Source organism: Drosophila santomea, chromosome 3L, assembly GCF_016746245.2.
Source record: "Drosophila santomea strain STO CAGO 1482 chromosome 3L, Prin_Dsan_1.1, whole genome shotgun sequence".
Taxonomy (NCBI): Eukaryota; Metazoa; Arthropoda; class Insecta; order Diptera; family Drosophilidae; genus Drosophila; species Drosophila santomea.
The window spans coordinates 3,335,579-3,358,479 of NC_053018.2; the positions used below are offsets into that span (position 1 = coordinate 3,335,579).

The 22,901-nt window shown below is 45.0% G+C and overlaps 5 protein-coding genes across 23 annotated transcripts; 2 read left to right on the plus strand and 3 right to left on the minus strand.

Annotated features, from left to right (window-relative positions):
• Positions 1-1,095: 1,095 nt before the first annotated feature.
• On the minus strand, positions 1,096-15,647 carry LOC120447614 (PDZ and LIM domain protein 4). Of its 18 annotated transcripts, none has more exons than XM_039629088.2 (9): positions 15,423-15,647; positions 12,967-13,115; positions 12,372-12,675; positions 5,148-5,348; positions 4,893-4,972; positions 4,230-4,301; positions 2,407-2,566; positions 1,781-1,819; positions 1,096-1,710 (listed from the first exon to the last, which is right to left on the minus strand). In XM_039629088.2, exons 1-9 carry the CDS (start codon positions 15,630-15,632, stop codon positions 1,624-1,626), a joined length of 1,302 nt encoding a protein of 433 aa, XP_039485022.1. In that variant the 5' UTR covers positions 15,633-15,647; the 3' UTR covers positions 1,096-1,623. The 18 variants fall into 18 exon arrangements, with proteins under 18 accessions (XP_039485022.1, XP_039485024.1, XP_039485026.1 ...); XM_039629090.2 differs by lacking the exon at positions 15,423-15,647 and adding an exon at positions 13,539-13,835; XM_039629092.2 differs by lacking the exon at positions 5,148-5,348.
• LOC120447613 (cell division control protein 6 homolog) lies at positions 5,721-8,504 on the plus strand. The gene is made up of 2 exons (XM_039629087.2): positions 5,721-7,603; positions 7,693-8,504. The coding sequence occupies exons 1-2, from the start codon at positions 5,998-6,000 to the stop codon at positions 8,109-8,111; spliced, it is 2,025 nt and encodes a 674-aa protein (XP_039485021.1). The 5' UTR covers positions 5,721-5,997; the 3' UTR covers positions 8,112-8,504.
• A 549-nt stretch (positions 15,648-16,196) lies between the features above and the next one.
• Positions 16,197-18,062, plus strand: LOC120449120 (TBC1 domain family member 13). Of its 2 annotated transcripts, XM_039631430.1 has the most exons (6): positions 16,197-16,350; positions 16,418-16,497; positions 16,556-17,028; positions 17,104-17,109; positions 17,167-17,690; positions 17,743-18,062. In XM_039631430.1, exons 1-6 carry the CDS (start codon positions 16,331-16,333, stop codon positions 17,855-17,857), a joined length of 1,218 nt encoding a protein of 405 aa, XP_039487364.1. In that variant the 5' UTR covers positions 16,197-16,330; the 3' UTR covers positions 17,858-18,062. The 2 variants fall into 2 exon arrangements, with proteins under 2 accessions (XP_039487364.1, XP_039487365.1); XM_039631431.1 differs by lacking the exon at positions 17,104-17,109.
• Positions 18,006-20,151, minus strand: LOC120449119 (cytosol aminopeptidase-like). The gene is made up of 3 exons (XM_039631429.2): positions 18,901-20,151; positions 18,383-18,847; positions 18,006-18,326 (listed from the first exon to the last, which is right to left on the minus strand). Exons 1-3 carry the CDS (start codon positions 19,951-19,953, stop codon positions 18,186-18,188), a joined length of 1,659 nt encoding a protein of 552 aa, XP_039487363.1. The 5' UTR covers positions 19,954-20,151; the 3' UTR covers positions 18,006-18,185.
• Positions 20,152-20,633: 482 nt separating this feature from the next.
• Positions 20,634-22,899, minus strand: LOC120448763 (cytosol aminopeptidase-like). Its single transcript, XM_039630949.2, has 3 exons — positions 21,608-22,899; positions 21,090-21,554; positions 20,634-21,028 (listed from the first exon to the last, which is right to left on the minus strand). The coding sequence occupies exons 1-3, from the start codon at positions 22,667-22,669 to the stop codon at positions 20,888-20,890; spliced, it is 1,668 nt and encodes a 555-aa protein (XP_039486883.1). The 5' UTR covers positions 22,670-22,899; the 3' UTR covers positions 20,634-20,887.
• Positions 22,900-22,901: the final 2 nt, after the last annotated feature.

Consider the following 22,901-nt stretch of genomic DNA (forward strand, 5'->3'; position numbering starts at 1 on the left):
TTCAGTTTGGGTTGAACTGGGCTTGGCCCTACTTAATGTTTCACAGAAGGCAGACTGACAGACCAAAAAGAGCTCGTCATATTCAAATCATTGTTGGCATGTTGAAATGTTCAATTCAAAATATATATCGCACTTCAGACACAAACATCAGGTGCAGGCATTTGAAAATTACTAAATAAGTGAGCTATCGCAGAGCTTTTCCACATATGCATTATAATTGCATCACACTTGAAATATAACAAGAGAGAACGCTATAGTCGAGTTCCCCGACTATATGATACCCGTTACTCAGCTAGTGTAAGTGCGAAGGACAGTTTTTGGCGGTTTGTGGGCGTTAGAGTGGGCGTGGCCAAAAGTTTTTTGGCAAATAGATAGAAATTTACAAGACTAATACAAAACTGAAAAAATATCAAAACATTTTTCAAAAGTGTGGGCGTGGCAGCTTGGGGCGGTTTGTGGGCGTTAGAGTGGGCGTGGCCAAAAGTTTTTTGGCAAATAGATAGAAATTTACAACACCAATACAAAAATGAAAAAATATCAAAACATTTTTCAAAAGTGTGGGCGTGGCAGCTTTGGGCGGTTTGTGGGCGTTAGAGTGGGCGTGGCAAAAAGTTTTTTTGCAAATCGATAGAAATTTACAAGACCAATACAAAAATGAAAAAATATTAAAACATTTTTCAAAAATGTGGGCGTGGCAGTTTTGGGCGGTTTGTGGGCGTAAGAGTGGGCGTGGCAACCTGAATCGACAAACTTGCGCTGCGTCTATGTCCCTGGAGTCTGTATACTTAATCTCAACTTTCTAGCTTGTGTACTTCCTGAGATCTCGACGTTCATACGGACAGACGGACAGACGGACAGACGGACAGACGGACAGACAGACGGACGGACAGACGGACATGGCCAGATCAACTCGGCTACTGATCCTGATCAAGAATATATATACTTTATATGGTCGGAAACGCTTCCTTCTGCCTGTTACATACTTTTCAACGAATCTAGTATACCCTTTTACTCTACGAGTAACGGGTATAAAAATCAGGTTGATAATGAATAGGAAATGATGCCTTTCCAGATTGAAATCGCACAGTTCACGCATATCTTTCATCCAATCAAAGTGACTTTTATTAATTAAAACATTCTTAATACCTATTACATTCCATGACTAGAATCACTCGGTATTAACACACCTGACGGCTGTTAACTTAGAATCAGCATAACATAAACATAACTATAAATCAAAGATTACTTTCTTTTTTTTATTTCATTAATTTATATACGTTTTCTATTGCATACGGAGACAGTAATTAGGTTGAGGCGAAGTTAAGTGGTGTTTAAATTGTAGACACTCGTAAATCGTAAATGTATTTCGATGCCAATTGATTACCAATCCATTATATCATCAAGCTTGTTAGTGGTTCACAATTTCATGTCGTTCTTCATACAATTTATTGAGTAAGTTAAACAGAATTTCATAAAAATCCGCTAAATATGTTAGGAGATAAACAACTGTCGGTGCCCCAACTGCAGCAGATGTTGCTAATGTTGCTGATGTTGCCGATGTTGCACTGATATGTTGCACTGATGTTGATGTTGCTGCTGTCGCTGGTGTTGCAGCTGCACTTTCTAGTACTCGGTGGCACCAATAACGCTGTACATGAGACGATTGAAGGAGCCGCTCTGGCGTATGTTCTCATCGTGGGTGTTTACCACCTGTACACCAATAATATACATAATTAGCATAACATTCAGTTAACAGCGACTATAAGTGTGAGCTACTTACATTGTACGGCGGCCGGGATACTGGCGCTGATACTGGTTTCTGTAATAGCATTTGGATGGAGTGAACAGATAAGATACAGCTTATTAACTCTGGCTAACTTCAGCAATATCGGTTACAAACTTTTCAATGCAATTGTCATGAGCAACTGTTATGAGCTTCGGTTAGATGTTATTTCCATGTTAGAGTGCCAAATAGATGTGTGTGCTTATTGTGATTTGGAAAATATACACAGAGATGGGGTTAATGGGTGTGTTTAGTGTAGTTCGATGCCAGCAGATGGTGATCGACCAAAAATCAGGTTAGTAACACTACTTCGGCCCCATTAGTTGTCGTTACAGCGCGTTTACATGCCGCCAGACAAGGACACACAGACACTGTTGACTAACATTCGGTTGGTTCAACTGTACATTGACGTTACATTGACACGGATAGAGAGACAGCGAGCGAGATAGGAACAGAGAGAGATAGATAGACAGATAGACTTTGTACAGGATGAGCTTGAGGATCGAGCGATATTGTCGGATGCCTGCACATAAAGTTTTGTTTTGACTGATTGTTCGACTGATTGTTCGATCGAGTTGATTGAGAGATTTGCTTGAGTTTCGAACGGTTGCGCACGATCTTACCTTTCCTGGAACCAATCTATTGGGCTGATAGACCCTAGTCTGCACAGGAATGGTCACTTCCTGTGGCGAGGATTGGCCATAGTTGCTGTAGCCGCCCTCTTCTTGAATGGCTCTGTAGGTGTCGCTGTTCCTGGGATCGTACTGGACAGTTTTCTTATAGCTGCTCGTTGGCAGTGGTCAGTGATTTGGATTCCGGATTCGGTTTCGGTTTCGGATTCGGATTAAGATTCAGTAATTCGGGGATTTGCATTGAGATCGTTGAAAGCGCCGTTGGATTTTTGTTTGGTGTTACGCAAGTTTTCAAAAGATTTATTTTTTTAATTCGTTTTATTGTTGTTGGTTAATCGAGATTTATAAAGAATATGTTGGTTTTTTATTTTTTTTTTTTTTACATCGGTTGAGTAGCGTGAGACAGAGTAGTGAGAGAATAGAAAGAGAAAACAGGATGTGCACAAAATACGTTAGAATTATTTTGTTTTTGTTGTAGTTGTAGTTTGTTGTTGCTGTTGCTGTTGTTGGTGGGCAATAGGTGTGCTTCGTTGTCTTGGAACTGCACACTCCTCAAACGGATTGCGATTAATAGGTAACTCATTAACAAATTCCTTACGAGCTAGTTATTATTATTATTATTAAGTGTAATCGAACAGAACTGCATAACAGATGCGAGATTATATTGAGATTATTCGAGATATGTCATCGGATGAGTCGAAGCCTTGAGATCGGGCGGGATTAGGATGGTTAATCTGGATGGGTTGCATTGGGGATGGTGAGTGTGCTGGCGATGGGAATGGGGATCATGAATAGGAACTTTCAGTGCTGTCTTTCAAACAGTTCGTAAATATAATTCAGCAAACGTCTTTTAGTTTTGGATTAGTCTTGTTTGGGGGTCGAAAAGGTGGAGAGAGGAGGGTATTTCAGCGGGGGTATTGGGAAAGGGTATTTGGCTCATAGTCTAGTAGAAGTGGGTTCAGTTTTTTGGCTACTATTTCATTGATCATTTGTTTTGTTGATAGAGTATTTGCAGTTGATGCTGGCGTTGTTGACGTTGTTGCTCTGCAAGTTGTTCTTTTTGCTTTTGTTGCTCCAGAATAATACGTTTTTGTTCCAGGAAAGATAGATCGATGAAAATTCTAACATTAATCGTGCAGCTAAGTTCTAAGCTTATCAGAATCTAAGAGCTAGATTGGTAGAGTGAAGGGTTTCGCTTATTTGTTGTTAATCTATTGAAACAGCACCTGATCAACCTGTTTAATACCCTTTCCGATGCACCTACGCCACTTTTGCCATACCTTACACTTATGTCTTAATAACCAAAACTGAAAAGCCTCAAGACAAACAACGTACGCTGGGGATTTCGGTGGAAATAGTTTTCAGAAATACACGTATTTACACTGTAAGGATTTCCTTATCACAGACTCGGGTCATTGGAGCTTTTCTTTGCAATAGGAAGTTTTTGGGAAATACATATAGAAAACACACAACAGAGCACATGCATTCGGGATTTTGGACTCGTGTCGTGTTGTTTCTGTTGTTCTGACATACATAGATATTGTATCTGGTTCTTGGAAATTACACAGTAAAGTTGTTTGGGTTGCGGGAGACAACAATAATCGAGGGTTAATCTGTACAGACAGGCAGGGGAAACACGGGAAACTTGGCAAACATTCCTCATATTCAATTCAATTTGTCTCAAGGCAAGTTCAGGTACAATTGCAAGTTCTTGCTCATGTGCTTTCCATATCAAAGTGAAAGTGAAAGTGAAAGAATTCAATTAATTCAAAGAACGAAATCAGGCTGTGCTCAAGATATGAATTTACTTTTACCCGTTAAGTTTTGTTGGCAAAGGACGATGCAAAGGACTGTCCTTCAAGCGATTGCTTTCGCTTGTGGCGAAGCTACAACAATATACATAGAATATATATAGGATATATAGAGAGTGGTATATTTATATATATATGTAAAACAGAGATCCGGCAATAGGCAGTAAAATAGTAGAGTAGTACGTACAACATCTATGGACTGGTTTTCGTGTTTTTTCTTTGTGTGTTCGAATTGTGTGTGTTTCTCATTTCGTGTGTGCATCGGATTAGTAAATTTCGTTTCGTTTCGTTTCGACTTTGATTTTGTGGCTTTTGGGTTAGTGGATTATGGCCGCAACTTAACCAGGAACCAATTTATCGGGTTATGTGGACCTTAGGCTACTCGTAACCGTGTTCGTGACTCGTTTTATTAGTTTCAAGCTACTTGGCGCATTTCGAGTGGCTCTCTCTCTCTGGCAAAAAGAAAAGCTGCTTCAAAAATTTCGAAGAGTTCTACGCAGGTTTATTCATAAATAGCAAAATCCAAAGAATATGTAGCGTAATTCATAGGCTTATAAGTTCAATTTGACAAGCGTTTTCCAAAGTTCAAATATTAGTGTTTTTTTTTCGTTGTATTGAGCTAAGCATAAGAGTTTCCAGATGGTACATTTTTGGGTGACAACTTACGGAACTGTGGATCTGATGGTGTCCTCGATGTTGTTGTTGGAGTACAGGCCGATGGGCGAGTTGAATTGCTTGTGGAAGACCTGAAATCGGGGAATATTATTGTATACATTTTCATTTGAATTTTCAAAAAGCGTTAGAACAAACACCACAGGTCACGAATTCGAAATGATATTGAAAATGTAAATTTTACATGTAGAAAACTGTATTTTTTGTAATTTAACATTATGTAAGTGTGGCTTTAAGTAGTTTACTTACGCGGCCAGTGTCGGCTTCCGAACCGACAACCTTGTGCAGCATGGTGTCGGCCACACGCTGCTTCATGATACTGTCATGGTAGTCGTGTCCTGGGTGGGCGCGCACAGCCGGGTTGGGGTAGTGCCTCAAGTAGGACTCTGTCGTGGGCGCATCCTTCTTCACTTTGGCGCCGGGCAGGACCAGCGGAGTTGTACGGTAGGGCTGGAAAGCGGATCGGTGAAGATTAACGACTTTGTTTACGCCGAAATGGGGCACACATTTGGCAGACCAGCCGTTGCCGCAAATGATAATATAAATAAATCAGGCAAAGATTACCAGAGTTTCTAGAAAACACCAGATCTTTGCCCACTGTGCTAGGTATTTCTACGGTGTTTCAATGTGTGTGTGCATAATTTTTCGCTATATCTAAATTCCATTTTATGTGCGCCCGTTTATATACTTTAAAAATATCCCACAACCAGGGGAAATATTTTTAGGCGCTTACGTAAGCGTGTTCAACGTCCAGCGATTTGTGTTTTCTATCTGCCGCGGAGCATTTTATTTTTACCAGGCAGTCTACGCGCGCGTATGTAAGTAATTCAATATAGGCGAACTGCTGTTCAAAATGTTGTAACTAAGCGCGGCTAATCGATAGGCGATAAGCCATCGTCGATCGACGATAGGCAGCTCTGGGCCAGGGCTGCCAGATGGTCAGACCAGGCTTGATCAGCTGTTGCTCGTGGTGAATGGCAAACACAATTTGCGCGCTTTTTTAACTGTGACTGCCAGCGGAGAATTTCAACGCACGCTGTGGCTTAATTAACTAGTATTTAATAGTAACTAACTGCTGAGCAATAAACCAAACTAAAGCATGGCTGCTGTACGCCGCTCCACGCGTCTGAGTAGCATCAGCAAGTCGGCCGCCGCCTCTCCGCTGCCGCAGTCGACGCAGACGCCGCGTCGCTCGGAAGTTTGGAAACGCAGGCAGCCGAAAAAAGTGCTTGCCGATAGTGACGAGGAGGAGGAGGTGGAGGTGGTTACGGCGATCTATGACCTGACCAGCACCGTTTCAGAGAACAACGAGAACCGCAACGTGCTCAACAAAATGGACAAGATACCCAGGCACAGGAACTCGCAGGTGCAGGTGGCTCAAGTGGAGCACCCAAAGACGCCACGCAGCACAAAGAAAACAGCCCAATCAGCTGGCAGTTCGCGGGCCAAACGAGTGCAGGAGAACCGTGAGGCCACCGCTAGATTCTTGGAGAGCGAACAGGATCTCGAAGAGGTGGACCCGCTTCATGGATCGCCGCCCAAGCAGAGGAAGCTGCAGCCACTGCCACAACACCTGATCAGTCCTTCGCGGCTGCTGGACAGGCTCAGCATCGACGAGCGCCAGGAGGAAGAGGAGGTGGAGGCGCCGATACACAAGACTGACAAGGCTGAGCAGCAGCAGAAACATGTGGCCAAGGACCAGCCAAAGCCACGACCAAAACAGCTGGAGGACCCATTAGCACTAAAGCAGCTGGAGAAACCTGCAACAAAGCAGCAGGAGAAACCTGCAACTAAGCAGCTGAATAAAACCCAAATCAAAGAGCAAAACCAATCTGAAACCAATAAGGAAACCCTCCAGAATAGCCAGCCCTCTCCCTCCCGCAACAAATACCAAAACGCCAGACGAGTGCTCAACAGCGCCGAGACGCAAAACCTGCCAGGACGTGAGTCGCAGCTTCAAGAGCTTCGTGAATTCTTCAGCAGTCACCTGGAAAGTCAGACATCCGGCAGCCTCTATGTATCCGGGCAACCAGGAACAGGAAAGACCGCCTGCCTATCGCTGCTACTTAGAGATCCCGACTTCTCCAAGCGTCTGCAACGTGTCTACATCAACTGCACCAGCATAGCCAGTGTGGGAGCAGTATACAAGAAGCTATGCACCGAACTGCAGCTCAAAGTCAGCGGTCGCACAGAGCGAGATCACTTGGAGGCCATACAGCGTCACCTGAAGACGGCCAAGCGAATGCTTTTGCTTGTGCTGGACGAGATTGATCAGCTGTGCACCAGCAGGCAGGAGGTGTTGTACACGATCTTCGAGTGGCCAGCTCTTCCCAGCTCTAGGATACTGCTCGTGGGCATTGCCAATAGTTTGGATCTCACAGATCGTGCGCTAATGCGCCTGAATGCCAGGTGCGAACTAAAGCCCAGACTGATGCACTTTCCGCCCTACTCCAAGCAGCAGATCGTGGAGATATTCAAGTCGCGTCTCGCTGAGGCGGAGGTGCTGGACGTCTTTCCACCCGTCACCCTGCAGCTGCTGGCCGCCAAGGTGAGTGCGATCAGCGGAGATGTGCGAAGGGCCCTGGACATTGGACGACGGGTAGTCGAGATAGCCGAGCAGCAGAAGCGCGATGGCGAAAAGGAGTTCAACATGAAGGCCCTGCAGCTGGAGGGCAAGGATGCAGAGGAGGCCAGGGAAAAGCAAGGTAAACCATTGTACCTTAGTATTAATCAATCTGGATACAAAATGTTTGTGTAGAATATATTATAAGAGATCATATTTGGACTATTTCAGACACTCTGAAGCCCGTTCAGGTCACCCAAGTGGCAGCAGTGCTGAACAAGGTATACGGAGCCTCACAGAATCTAGAGGAGGACATCGAGGCATCCTTTCCGCTGCAGCAGAAGCTGATGCTGTGCACCCTGGTGCTGATGCTGCGCAACGAGCGCAACAAGGACATCAGCATGGGTCGCCTGCACGAGGTCTACAGAAGAGTGTGTGCCAAACGCAACATCCTGGCCCTGGACCAGGCGGAGTTCACTGGCACTGTGGACCTGGTCGAGACGCGTGGCATTCTGCGGATCATGCGCAAGAAGGAGCCGCGCCTGCACAAGGTTCTGCTGCAGTGGGACGAGGAGGAGGTGCATGCGGCACTGAGCGACAAGCAGCTGATCGCCTCGATCCTCAGCGACACTGGTTGCCTAAGCAAGTGACGATCTGGACGATTACCTCTAGGAAATTGGTGTGCTCGACCAACTGCTGAGTTAATTGCGCATTTTTCTCATTTTCATTCACCTTGGGGACGAACGTATATGTATAAGAATACTTTTTTGACGCTAATTTTAAAATTCGTGGCTGGCGCAAGCAGTGAAATATTTTGAAATATCATTTGACGGTCACTTTCGACATTTTCTGCTATTTTCTGACTATTAATTCAATCGAATCTTCGAGACTTTGTGTGTGTGTCATAAATTTAAGTAAATGTTGCGCCCATAATCTATTTCTAATCCGATCCGTTGACCAATAAGTTATAGAGAATCCCCTTCCTGTTAGCCCTAAGCAAATAAGAATAAACTGAATAGTTCCGCAATACACAAAACGCAAAAGTGAAAACACTTTCCACTTTCGCTGCGCCACAAGTTTAGATCTTGGGTCGTGCCAAAAGTTGTGAAAACCATAGGGAAAGTCTGCCATTGTTTTCTCAGGCATTTTCCGAATGTACGAGTCAAATTAACACCAGTGCTTGTGAGTTTGTGTGGGCCCGTTTGGCCATCTCGACATGAAATTAATTTCTTCTATAATCATTTTGTTTATTTATTTGCTGGCTTATTGTTGCTCCTCCTGCGCTCTCTGCTCTAAAAATATCCCCATTTGAGTGGTATGAATTACATTGAGCACAGCACACCACAGCCAGAGCGCAATGAAGAATATGTTTCTGAAACTCTGGTTGCCTTTCGACGCGTATTGACGAAAGGCGAACAAATGTTTGAATAATAAGCTATATGCAGAGAGGCGCTGCGGATCGCCAGCCAGATATATGCATGAATATATCTATAGGTGTAGCTATATGGCGTTCTATATTCCTATTGCCCAAATACATATCCATACATATATTTCTGAGGGAGCAGTAAGGCGAAAAACCTCGAAAAACACACAGGTCTGTTGGCGCTGACGTTTGAATTTGAACTTGAATTCCAAGATCATATGCTTGACGGCAAAGGTGAAATGCTTCATCTGGACTTTGGCTTGTACTTAGATATAATTTATGTTTATAAGTAAGTCAAAGATGTAAGTCTAATGGGTTTAAAGCAGTCTCCTTTGTAAGTAGCTATAGTTGTTGCCTCTATAAAACCAATAGTTAAATCCTTGTTTGGGATTAGGTATATCCAAAACACATTTTAAGTTCTTCAGGCTTTTGTTTAAAATATCTCTATATATTTGTTTTAGTTGAGTTAATGGTTCACTGGCTCGCTTACTTGGTATTGAATGCACTCATTGAGGTCTGGCTGCTCCTTGTAGTAGACTGGGGATCCGTTTTTGAACTGAACGTACTCCATTTTTGTAATGTGTGTGTGTGTTTTGGTTTGAATTTAAACTCCTTCAATTCGAACAAAATAGAAACGAAAGATATTATAGCCAGGTACAATTACGTAATGCAAAATCACGCAGTTTTTGATTTTTTTTTTTTAATTTTGTTATTTTTTTTAATTTGTAATTTATGATTGGTAACTTGCTTCTTCGTCACGTTTAAATCAACGCTGCAGCTGCTGAGATCTGAGATCTATTCACTAGGATTCACTACAAAAAGGATGCTCGAGCTCGAGTCTGATTGTTGTTTATTTTTCAATATTCCGAACGCAACTGATTCGAAAATTTTCAAATGCTGGCGAATTATTGCTATTCCGACTGCGCGGAATTCCAATTTGTCTATATAGCCGGTAGCTCGGTATTGGTTGGAGAGTGTATGTTTGTTTGTCTGTCTGTCTGTTAGTGTTTGTATCTGTATCTGTGTGTGAGCCAGAAATATAGAAAACTGAGTGCTGACGGTCAGAGGCCGTTCGACCCACGCACCCACACCAACGCACTCGCAAATCCTATGTATTCGAGAGAGAGAGGGAGCTGATTTTTCTTAAATATACAAAATATGTTTTTGTGCAAATCGCCTGTTCACCGAGAGTAAACTCGGCCAACAACCATACGCCATCGTATAAACTTGGACTTGGTGTGATCTATATTTTCATTTTGTTTTTTTCCTCGGCTCCTCGCCCACGCGCCACCTCAAACACCCCCACTTCCTCCTCCTCCCCCTCGGCGGATGTTGTTGTTTGTCCTGCCGCCTCAGTCGAAAATTATTCACATTTACCACATCGCCTATATGTTTTAATTGCTGCTTTTGTGGAACAATTTCACATAGCACTTTTTTCCCATTCCGAAAATTAGACACAAATATTTATCGCACTCGAGGTTATTGTTGCCCCCATGCAGCAACATAAATGTGCATATATAGTAGATACATTTTGCCAATCTGCAGCTAATTTATTGATTTGCTCAGTTTGCTTTTGCCCAAATTGCACTGGCACTGAGCATTACCAATTCGCAAATTTGTCAACTAATTCTGACAGCTCCAAAGATACCGATGTCGTCTATGTACATTGGAAATTGGCATTGGCATGCCGAGTTTTCTTGGCTGTCATAAGCAATTGGCATTGGAGCAGGGCATTGGGCATATCATTTGATGTTGATGGGGCACACACACACGAGCAGGTGTAATTAGCCTTGAAAGGCTGTTGGAAAAGTTTCAAGTTCGATGGAGGATCCAAGAAACGCATAACTTACACGCCATAATGTGCTGTGTTTCTTCCCACTGCGAAGGTTGCCGGTCGTCTGTCTATGTGATGCACATGGAGAAAAAGTTAGAATTCTTTTCAATTTTGCCTCGATTTCGTTTTGTTGAAGATAGTGTTTAAATTTATGTATATGATATTGTTCAATAACAATGCATGTTTTCTAGATACCAACTTTTTTTCCATATTAAACATTTCCATAGAATACCGTCTGCATTTTTAGTACACTAACATAATTTTTTCTTGGTGTACCCCCGCTTGCTTAAAACCAAACGATCAATAAACAATCCCACTGATGGTTTCTTGTGCCTCCAACAAAGAGAAATTCAGAACACAAATAGAACGCATTCAAGGCACATATTAACCATAAATTAGTTGCAGCAAAGTGCAATAACCCCACGCAATTTGATGCCGAGAATAGACCAACTCACAGCCACGGGGAGGTCACCTGTTCTGGAACTTTTCCCCCAAAAAAACACCTATCTCATCACACCTTCGCATGACAAATGGTCAAACATCAAAATCATATAGGTAGGCACCTTGATTTTATTTCGGTGCCGCACTCACACCAAAAACACACCAAATGGCGACCTTGGCAAGTGTCTTGATTCATTAGCGGCGTCATCTGAGGGGGGTAATGTGGCATATTTAGGGGAAAGGTGGTGTTCTCAGTGGCCTTGCCACGGGGCATCACAAGTTTGGACGGACATTGGATCAAAATCCCCGCCCTGCGCCTCTCACTCACCTGCCCCGAAATAGTTTAGAAAATAGACGCTTGTTTATTTGCGTCTTTGCCTCTTGGCATTTTCCGTTTGCAGTTTTGGGGGGGCGGGCGGTTTAGTTTTCTGTAGGAGATTGTGACTTGTTTTTCTTTGATTCCCAGCCAATTTCCACCTGCGCACTGCGTCACCGAGCCTTTTCCTGTTCAGCGCCCCGCATCCTCGATCCCAAGTCTATTTATAGCGGATGTAAGCGATGGAACCTTGACCACCAACATTGTTATGTGCTGATGTCATCGTTTGCGTATACATTCAAAGTATATTCAAATTACAAAAAATATCTGTTTTCTACATTTTTGAAATGCGCTTTACATGTACATTTTCCATATTTACACACACGGACGATGGGAATGAACAACAAAACACGGTTGTCTGAACATTTGGCATTTTGTTAAACAATTTACGTAGATGTTTTTGTCTGACATCGAAAAATTATTTTACCACATTTAATTTACACACACTTTCCGAATTTATCCCCGAAAAGTATGCAACGCGGAACTGAAGAATTATTTGAAAAATATTAAATATTTCGGCGACGTTTTGAAATATTTATAGGTTTTAAAGGAATTTCACTTGTTTAAAATGCAATCTTAAATATAAATATTATTGAAAAATAATTTTAAATGTATATATATAATTATTAGTTGCAAATAGCTGCATCCAAACCTTTAGAAATGTATGAATCCTTTGATGACATTTTCATAATTTCAGTGCGCGCAGCATACCTTTCGGCATAAATGCTTTTGCTTTTTAATTTGAAATTTAGAATTGCACACACAATGCCATCATCGATCAATTAAGTTATATAAAGAACTAGATTCCCTACAGTAATAATCCTATTCCAACTCACCTGATTCACAATGGCTGCCTGCTCCTCATCGACATCCTGCTGATGATCCCTGGTTGGCTTTGGTGAGAATACAGCCGATGGCACCTCGTAGCCACCGGATGAGTTTAGTTGGGGAAACACGGTCTGCGGCAAGGTGTCCACTGGCAACTGGAGCGCCCTTTCAAAGTGGCTGGGTCCGGGCAAGAAGGGCGACGGACCACGGTGGGGCAACAGATCCGGAGTGAGCGGTGGCACAGTGGAGTTGCTACGCGATCCAGGTCCGGCCTCCTGAGTGCCACCCTGCGTGTAGGCGATTTTGTTGTCTCTGGAATTGGCAATTATTAGTATTTGTCATGCCACAAACCATAAAGAAGAAATAAAGTCAGTTCCAAACGTTTTCTTATCGCAGTTTGAACGGGGTTTCTCTCAAAATAAGTTTCCTATATAGCAATACTATATATCGTTTCTGGAACTAAACAGATTGGTGGCTTCCCTTATTTGTTTTAAACTAACTTTCTTTAAAGTGTGCATAAATAAGTATTTAATGAAATAGATAGCAACGTAGGAAACTGATCTTTGGTATCCCCTTTAACTACATGCGCATTTCCTGGCTCACCTGTGCACCACCAGGCGGATCTCGTTGCCAGCGCCGCGGAACAGCTGCTGTGCATCCGCATGACTCAGGTCGCGTGCATCGTACTCGCCGATCTTCGAGATGATATCGCCACGGAGCAGTTCCCCGTGCGCTGGGCTGCCCACTTGCACCTGCAACGGGCGGATTGAAAGGAGATTAGGAAGGTCATTTCACAAACACACACTGTAGGTCTTGCAGCCTTGACACAGATTTATGGGTGCCTAAATAGATGCAGACAGAATTATGATCGCCACATTGTGTGTGTTTACAACGCGACTTAGGGCAGGGGGGAAAAAGGGGGCAGGAAAAGTGGAAAAGTGGGAAATTTCTTCGACTATTCGGTTGCGCCTCAATTAGTTTTACTGGCGTCGCATTTTGGCAACGCTGCTGCGTTTATTGTAGCTGTGCCCGTTTCGCTATTTTGATTTGTTGTTGTTTATTCGGGCGCTGAGAACAAAGCGGCACAAAGGCCAATTGCATTGCCTCAATTTTGATGAATGGACCACAAGCGACCACAAGGCGACAGTCTCTCTGGTTATATAACGCCCATTTACCCTGGTGATGATTAGCGGCGTGTCCAGATCGTTGCCGCCCACCAAACGGATGCCCCAGGGCGTGGCCTGTCCATCGCGCAGCAGCACCACCGCGAACTCATGCAGCTTGGGACTCATCCTGCTGTTGTTGGAGATGCTGGCAGATGGTGATCCTGTTCCAGGTCAGAGGCTCATCCGCGTTGGATTATCCCGAAAATATTTATATATTTTATTGTTTTTTTTTAATGGCCTGCGAGGCGCAGGCGGCGCAAGATTGCAATCCGTTAAGCGTTTTGTTCGATCGCAAAGCTGCTCAAGTACTAATTTTAAAATACAATTCGTATTCCTTTTTGCAGCAACAGCAGCGGCAGCAGAGTACACTGCGCCACAAATCGGTTTCTTACATACATATATGTATGTACCTACATATACAACTTATATCCGCCGGCAAAGGCGACTACATGGTGAGAAACATGAATTCGATTGGCGAATCCTAATCGTTAAATGGGGTTTCCGCTAAGAGCACTCTGAATTTCTCAGAGAGGATGTCGTGGGTTCGAAAACAAAACAGCGGGAGCATTTACCTCTGCAAAACTCATAATTAACAGCGGACAACTAGGCGTATACTTGATACGCGGTTGCATATCATATTACGCATACGCAGTGTTAGTGAGCTTGAGTGCCATGTTTTTGAAGCTATAATATTTCCATTTATATTTGCATTTGAACAAATCGATCCGTATTCCAAATCCCCCTATCCCATAGAGCATCCAAAAGTCACTAAAAACCCAAACCTCCTTCCCTCATTGTGCCCATTGTTTAATTTGACGTGTGCCCTGCATTGCTGGCATTCTGCATTTCGTTGACCACATTTCAGGGCAGCACTTGATCCAGTTGCACGCCGACCCTGAAGAAATGAATGCCACATATCATCATTTAGGCGAATGCTTTGATGAGCTGATGCCCGATGCAAAGCATAAAAATCAAGTTCCTAGGCATCTGTTTTTCCTCGACAATTTCAGCTATTTTATTGGTGTGTTTTTCCCCCAGTTTTGTTTGCCGAACGATGAGGCAACCAAAAGAGAGAGTGTAATTAATTTATTTATTTACTGAGGCGGTACTGGCTGAACTGAACTAGCAAAAACAAATTCGCCACTCTTGCCCAATTTAAACATGCTAATCATATCAGATTTTTAATGCATTAGTCAATGGAAAAGTCTACGGGCAACGTGACGTATACGCAATGTGAACGGGTCAACGGTTGAAGGACGTTGTATTGTATTAAACATTTCGTCTGCCTCTCGAATTTGGCAACAATTTTACTGTTTACAGCGGAAAATCTTTTCCTGCCTTTTTCTTCTTTCCGCTGAATGTGTGCATATATATACACAAGATATGGCTTGCCATTTCATTTTTCATTTTATACATTCAGATTTCGGCACTTTTTGGCTGCTTCTTGAAAAGTTTCTACTATTTGCGGCTTGAATTGTATTCATTTCATTTTCAATTGGAATTTGTGTAATGTTTTTAGGGTGACTTTAGCTCTAGATCAGCCTTGAGCGCATCGTAAATCATTTGAAAATCTTTAAGCAACGTATGGCGAATGGTATAAAAGTCGTGGCAATGGAAATATAGATCCATCCATCTTTTTTGGCCCATTTTACTTGACCGAAAAGTGCAGCAGTGGCCAAATAATTAGATTTGGCTTGACAAATTTACGAGCCGCCAGGGGCGAAATGTTATTGAACTGATTTCTGAGTCGGCCTGCTGTGAATTGGGGCCAACACATACATTGGAATACGTACAAGAACACCAACAAGAAGCGCGCGATGATTGACAAGCCGGCGATTTTGAAGGGGGATGGGGTTTTTCACTTTTCTCGGGCACTCGGTTAGTCGGACTCACCCCCACATTTTGTTCATCGGCAAAATGGACTCGCTTCTTCAGGCCGCTGCTGCTGCGCCGTCTGCAGGGTGATAGCAGCGGTACAAGCGGCACAAGCGGAGGATTCGAGGGCGGTTGTGGGCGGTAGGACGAGGGCAGCTCGTAACCGGGCACCTTCCAGAAAGCCGGTCGACTGAATGACGCGGACGCCGATGATCTGCTGGTCGTCATTGCTGGCCAGCGACTAGAGTAAACAAAAGAAATGCTCCGCACATTCAGAAATATGCGCTAAATTCTACGTTTCGAACGCGTCTGCTCGCGACTGCGTGTGTGTGTGCACTACTAGGCAATTGAAAAATCAAATAAAAGCGTAGGAAAAACGCGAGCAAATGAGCGCAAATAAATATTAATCATTCAAAAGTCTAAGAAAAAATGAGAGCTGGAGAATAAATTGATGAATGAATGAATGATTGATATTTTAATCAGCTTAGTTTGATAGAGCGAAGCAACAAATTAACTTATTTTGAAACAATATCTAATAATCTTGATTTAATCATTTACACTTAAAATTCAAGTAATAGAGCCTTTCGATATTGCAAAGCATTCAGCTTGAAACTCGAACATAATCTGGAATTATTATCATTTTTCTTTGCTGCATTTTACGTTTAAATTATTATTTTTTTTAAATTTCCCTACCCAATTAACGTTGCCAGATTAAGAGTTTTAAATTTTACCGCCCAATCCAGCAAATATCGATAATTACACTGGGCATTCGATTAGAGTCCGCACCGTCTGGCAACTCCCTCCGTTTTGTTGTGTTTTTATCTGCAGGTTTCACCCAGCATTAAACGGAGATAAAGCTTTAATTAAGTTTACAAAGGGGTACTGCAAGGACCCAGCATAGCCCCGCTCAAATAAGGCCCAAAAAAATGTCCATCTTCAAGGCGCGGTATGTTGTCCTTCTAAGCTAATTCAAACTGCCCCATAAACAAAGACTTTCTCCAACCAAATTGCAGAGTCAAGGAATTTGAGGACGTTTTGACGGGGCCACAGGACTTAATTGACCTGAAACAACTCAGGAAACTGGCATTTAATGGTAGATAGCTATTGGTGCTTTTCAAATGGGCAAACTTTGAAGTTTGAACAATCCACAGGTGTGCCCGACGTGCAGAGTTTTCGAGCACTCAGCTGGAAGCTGCTCCTTGGCTACTTGGGGCCCAGGCGCAGTAGCTGGACCACGACCTTGGCCCAAAAGCGAGCGCTGTACAAACAGTTCATCGAGGAGCTGGTTTTGCCACCAGGGCACGCGAGCAATGGCGGTGGCGTAGACGGAGGAGATGGGGACAAAGTCGATTCGGGGGGCGTTGGCCTGCAAGATCATCCGCTAAGCGAGGGACCCGAGAGCGCGTGGAACACGTTCTTCAATGACAACGAGTTCCTACTGCAAATCGACAAGGACGTGCGGCGCTTGTGTCCGGACATATCCTTTTTCCAGCAGCCCACCGATTATCCCTGCGAGATTGTGGTTCACAGCAAAGGAGAGCACGGACGTAGACTCCACGAACGCGTGGTTCCCGCCGTTCTTAGTTCCGCGAATGTGGAACGCAAAGGCCTGGGCATGACAAAGGTGAGTTACAGATGGGATTTGTGCTAGACAATAAGCTCAGAATGTGTTGTTTTATGCATACCTTATGGACTTCAGCAGCAAGTAAGTAAGCACATCACAAGTTGCTCCAAACCTAATGAATCTTGGTCCCCTTTTTAGATAAATTTGATTACAAAACGCTCCGTTGAAAACTATGCCGCCATGGAGGAGGGCCAAGAAGCTCACTGGGAAGTTGTGCAACGCATTTTATTCATCTATGCCAAACTGAATCCCGGCCAGGGATATGTCCAGGGCATGAACGAAATCGTGGGACCCATTTACTATGTTATGGCCTCCGATCCTGATCTTTCATATCGCGCCCACGCTGAGGCTGATTGCTTCTTCTGTTTTACCGCCCTGATGAGCGAGATAAGAGACTTTTTCATTAAAACATTAGACGACGCGGAAGGCGGCATCAAGTTCATGATGGCCAGGCTATCGAATATGCTGAAATCAAAAGACCCAAGCATTTACGAGCTGCTTAGAAGCCAAGAGCTGCATCCGCAGTACTATAGCTTCAGGTGGCTCACACTGCTCCTCTCGCAGGAGTTTCCATTGCCGGATGTACTGCGCATTTGGGATTCCGTTTTTGCGGACGAACAGCGTTTTGATTTTCTGATCAAAATATGCTGTTCAATGATACTGTAAGCAAACATCACTTTAGTAGAAAGCTAAGACTAATTTTGAATTTTACAGAATCCAAAGGGACGCAATTTTGGAAAACGACTTCGCCTCGAATGTGAAACTCCTGCAAAACTATCCGCCAATTGATATTAATGTTGTGATTGCTCATGCCGGTTCATTGGCGTAGCAGTTCTCTGGGAAAGAAGAATCCTTGTGCCCAAATGCTTGCAAAGCCCCCTTAGTTTATCAACTGAAAGAACCAAGCAATCAACTATATTTTAGTTAGCAGCTATCTTCGAAACGCACCCTTACAGGAAATCCAATAAGTACACGCATTCACTTTTTTACATGACTTATAATTTGTATGTCATTAATAAACGAAATAATTTTAACATTTTGTGGTCCCAATTAGATAAACGTCAGAACGTTAAAGAAGTCATAGGTTGGTCAGTCGTTAAAAGAATACCGATGAACGTGTGGCATCGTCTGATAAAACTAAAACACCGTTCACAGGATCACTTGTTAAGTTTTGGAGCTGTGTCCTTGCAAATGGACTGTGCAATAAACTCGATGAGTGTCCTTGTAGGTCGTCCGGCCATGCCCTGACGCAGATACTCGAACTCATCGCCACGTGTGATCATCACGTTGGTGGCGTCCTGGAAGGATTACTTACATCAAATAAAATTCCCAAAATTAAAAAATCACAACTTACAATATGCATCCATTGACCACAAGGCACGAATTCACGCAGGAAGGCGGCGGCTTTGCAAGGACGACCACCACGGCCAATGCCGTAGTTCTGCACATCACTGCGTCCTCCGGCACGCACCGCCTTGCTGTAGTAGTTCCACAAGGGGAAGCGCCACACGCGATCCCCGGTGTGCATACTGGCGTGCTTGATCTGCTGCCACAGGATCTCCGAGTTGGTGAACACCCCACAGGCCGCCTCATCCAACGCCTGGCGCATATATCCCGAGCAGGTGCCAATGTCAATGATGCACTTCGGACAGAAGTTCTGCCCGTAGAGCAGGGCATCCGCCAGCACTAGAACATCTTCGTGGTCGGTGCACTGCACCTCAATGGTCTTGCCATTCATGGATTTCACCATGTCTCCGGGACGGAAGGAATTGCATCCAATAACATTCTCGCACAGCGGGATTAGTCCTCGAATGTTGACCTAAAAGCGAGACAGTTATCCTGGGAATTAAATGCAGTGGTCCACTAACTTACCGGTAACCTCAGACCAGCGACCGCACGACAAGTGGCTACCACTACGGCCGCTCCAGTCATATCTCCGCGCATGTGGAAAAGTTCCTGCTTCTCCTTTAGGCACAAGCCACCCGCATCGTAAGTCACTCCCTGCCCAACCAGGACAATGGGACGCTCCTCGGCACAGGTTCCGTAGTAGCTAAGTTCCAGAAAGATGGGTGGCTCGCAGGAGGCCTTGCCCACCGCCAGGAAGGCGTGCATCGACTGGCTCTCGGCCCAGCCCTCGACTTTGACCTCCACGTTGACACCGGACTTGCAGAGCACCTCGACGACATTCTGGGCAAAGGCAGTGGGGGTCAAAAGGTTGGAGGGCATCTCCTGCAGCTGGCGGGTCAGGTTCTGCGCGGCAGCCTTTTGGAGGCCAATGCGCCATCCTTCTATGTCGCAGATCTCGTCCTTGGTGGCATACAGATCGATGGAGGGCACTGAAATCCGCCGCTTGGGATCCCGTAGCTCCTGGTAGATCCAGATGCCCAGAGCTGCGCCCTCTGCGGCAGATTCGGCGTGACCACAGTTCTCCACCTCGATGCGGTCGGTATCCAGTTCGGCGAGTATACGGCAGGCATCGGCCACCGAGCGTCGGATGGCCTCCTTCTGCTCGTCGAGCACCTCGTATGGGTTGTAGCCCAGGCACTCCTTGCCCAAGCCGATAACCGCCACCGCCGAGTAGTAGGGCACACGCTCCGGCTCCACGGCGAATAGGACGCGGGTCTCTCCCCTTTTGGGCATGGGTCCGGACATTCGCAGCACTTCCAGCAAGCGGCCGTGCGTCTTCTGCACATTGTACTTCCAGCCGGTCGGCGTCAGGATGCCGGCATCGTTCTTGTCCTCCTCGTCGGCATAGACTCCTACGACCAGGCCACGCGACGGAGGATCCGCGCAGATCTCCATCTGCTGCAGCTGCAGCATCTGGTTGATCGCCTGCGAGGCGTACCTACGATGACGGATCACCTCCGGCCGGCGAATGGCGAGACTACACGCCCGGGTTATGGCATTGCGAGAAAACCGAAACATTTTGCTTGAAGCTTAACTTGAAACTTTGAAACTTTGAGGAAACTTAAAGGATATTACTACAGGGATTGAAAACTACTTTGCTCTTCGATTTTCTGTGCCGCTTCAAAATTATTCATGAAATTTTTTCACCCAGATTAGCTCTAAAAGTGTGTACGTGTTCAACCTCGAAACAAATAAAAATAAGACTGATCTGAGTCCTATGTTTCAGTTCCTACGTAGCACTGACAGAAATATCGCTAAGGTAGCTAGATCTTCACGATTTTAATTTTAAATCTGTGCCTGCTCAGGTCGATTTAACAGAAAAGGTTCTTCGAATGAAATTCCACTATCATCAGTGAATTTGCCACATCTGCCCATTTGACACAGGCAATTGTATAAAATACCAATCAATGGCAGCATCCCAATACATTCAATAAAAAGCCATGAAACCACTCTTTACCAATCTCAAAACTTCAATAGTCTACTGCAGATTTGATCTTTTATTTTGTTTTTTTTTATTTTAACGTCAACAATTTCTTGAAGACGATGTATAAATGTATTGCACAAATAAATATAGACAAAACCAATTTTATACTAAACCCACGCGAATAAACCTAAAGATCTTATTACGACCTATTAGATATTGCAATAAGCCTCTAAAAATATTCATCCAAATCTACCATTACCAAAAAACATATATATTTATATTTGAGTGATTTTAAAGGTATTTTATTCATGTTTAATATGTTTACTTAAAACGAACAAACATTTTTTTCCCCGGGAACAATGTCGTTGGAAATTTTAAAGGGACGTTGACGAACTGACTAAAGACATCCATCCTGCATAGACTTCAAAATATTTCACCAAAAATTTGGACATAGTGATAGCGCTGTCACTGCCGCTTGGATTTCGCATCTTCGGTCAGCTGCACATGCCCCGATCTCGCCACCTGGTCCTACTTGCCCATCTTGGGAGCGGTGTCCTTGCAGATCGTCTGTGCAATGAACTCGATCAGAGTTCGAGTGGGTCGGCCAGCCATTCCACGACGCAGGTACTCGAAGTCAATGCCATTGGTGACCATCACATTGGTGGCATCCTTGGTTAGTAAATAAAGGTATTAGTGGAATATAGCTAAGCCATATAAGCGGGTAACTTACAATATGCATCCATTGGCCGCAGGGAACGAACTCGCGTAAGAAGGCGGCAGCCTTGCAAGGACGTCCACCACGACCGATGCCGTAGTTCTTGACATCACTGCGTCCTCCGGCACGCACCGCCTTGCTGTAGAAGTTCCACAGGGGGAAGCGCCACACTCGATCCCCGGTGTGCATACTGGCGTGCTTGATCTGCTGCCACAGGATCTCCGAGTTGGTGAACACACCACATGCAGCTTCGTCGAGGGACTGACGCATGTAGCCCGAGCAGGTGCCGATGTCGATGATGCACTTGGGACAGAAGTTCTGGGCGTACAGCAGGGCGTCGGCCAGAACCAGGACATCCTCGTGGTCGGTGCACTGCACCTCGATGGTCTTGCCATTCATGGACTTGACCATGTCACCCGGTCGGAAGGAGTTGCAGCCAACGACATTCTCGCACAGCGGGATCAGACCACGGATATTGACCTAAGAGCAAGAAAGTTATCCTGGGAATCACATGCACCTTTCCAATAACTTACCGGTAACCTTAGTCCAGCAACAGCCCGGCATGTGGCCACCACCACAGCCGCTCCGGTCATATCTCCGCGCATGTGGAAGAGCTCGTGTTTCTTCTTCAGGCACAGACCGCCGGCATCGTAGGTGATGCCCTGGCCAACCAGGACGATGGGTCGCTCCTCGGCACAGGTGCCATAGTAGCTCAGCTCCAGGAAGATTGGTGGTTCGCAGGAGGCCTTGCCCACCGCCAGGAAGGCGTGCATCGACTGGCTCTCGGCCCAGCCCTCGACTTTGACCTCCACGTTGACACCGGACTTGCAGAGCACCTCGACGACATTCTGGGCAAAGGCAGTGGGGGTCAAAAGGTTGGAGGGCATCTCCTGCAACTGGCGGGTCAGGTTCTGCGCGGCAGCCTTTTGCAGCCCAATGCGCCATCCTTCTATGTCGCAAACTTCGTCCTTGGTGGCGTACAAATCGATGGCCGGAACAAAGATTCGGGTCTTGGGATCGCGCAGCTCCTGGTACAACCAGATACCCAAGGCGGCTCCCTCGGCAGCCGATTCGGCGTGTCCGCAGTTCTCCACCTCAATACGATCGGTATCCAGTTCGGCGAGTATACGGCAGGCGGCGGCCACCGACCTGCGGATGGCCTCCTTCTGCTCGTCCAGGACCTCGTAGGGATTATAGCCCAAGCACTCCTTGCCCAGACCAACGACCGCCACGACAGAATAATAGGGTATGCGCTCCGGCTCAACGGCGAAGAGGAGACGTGCTTCGCCCCTCTTGGGCATGGGTCCAGACATCCGGAGCACCTCTATCAGACGACCATTGGTCTTCTGAAGATTATAACGCCAGCCGGCTGGCGTCAGAATGCCGGCATCGTTCTTGTCCTCCTCATCCGCATAGACGCCAATGACCAGGGCTCGCGACGGCTGATCCGCACAGATGTCCATCTGCTGGAGCAACAGCATCTGGTTGACCGCCTGCGAGGCGTAGGATCGCTTGATGAACTTCGGGGCATATTGGCGGCACACTGGCGAGCGAGTGCAGATGCGGAAGAGCAACTGGCGCGATTTGCCGAACATTGTCCCAGTAATTCTTCACACGTAACGCGTACCCTTGAAAAAGAAAAAATGCTGTTCCGAAATCGTGAGAAAACAAACTGGGAATTTATCGTTCGCTAAATTTAGTATCCAATTAATTGGAAATAATAAACCAGTCGAAATGGGTTTCTAGTGCAAGTATAGTCAATTTTTTTAACGTTAAATTTTTTTTTGTTGAGTTAGTTGTTAACTCTACGAAACGATCACGGATACT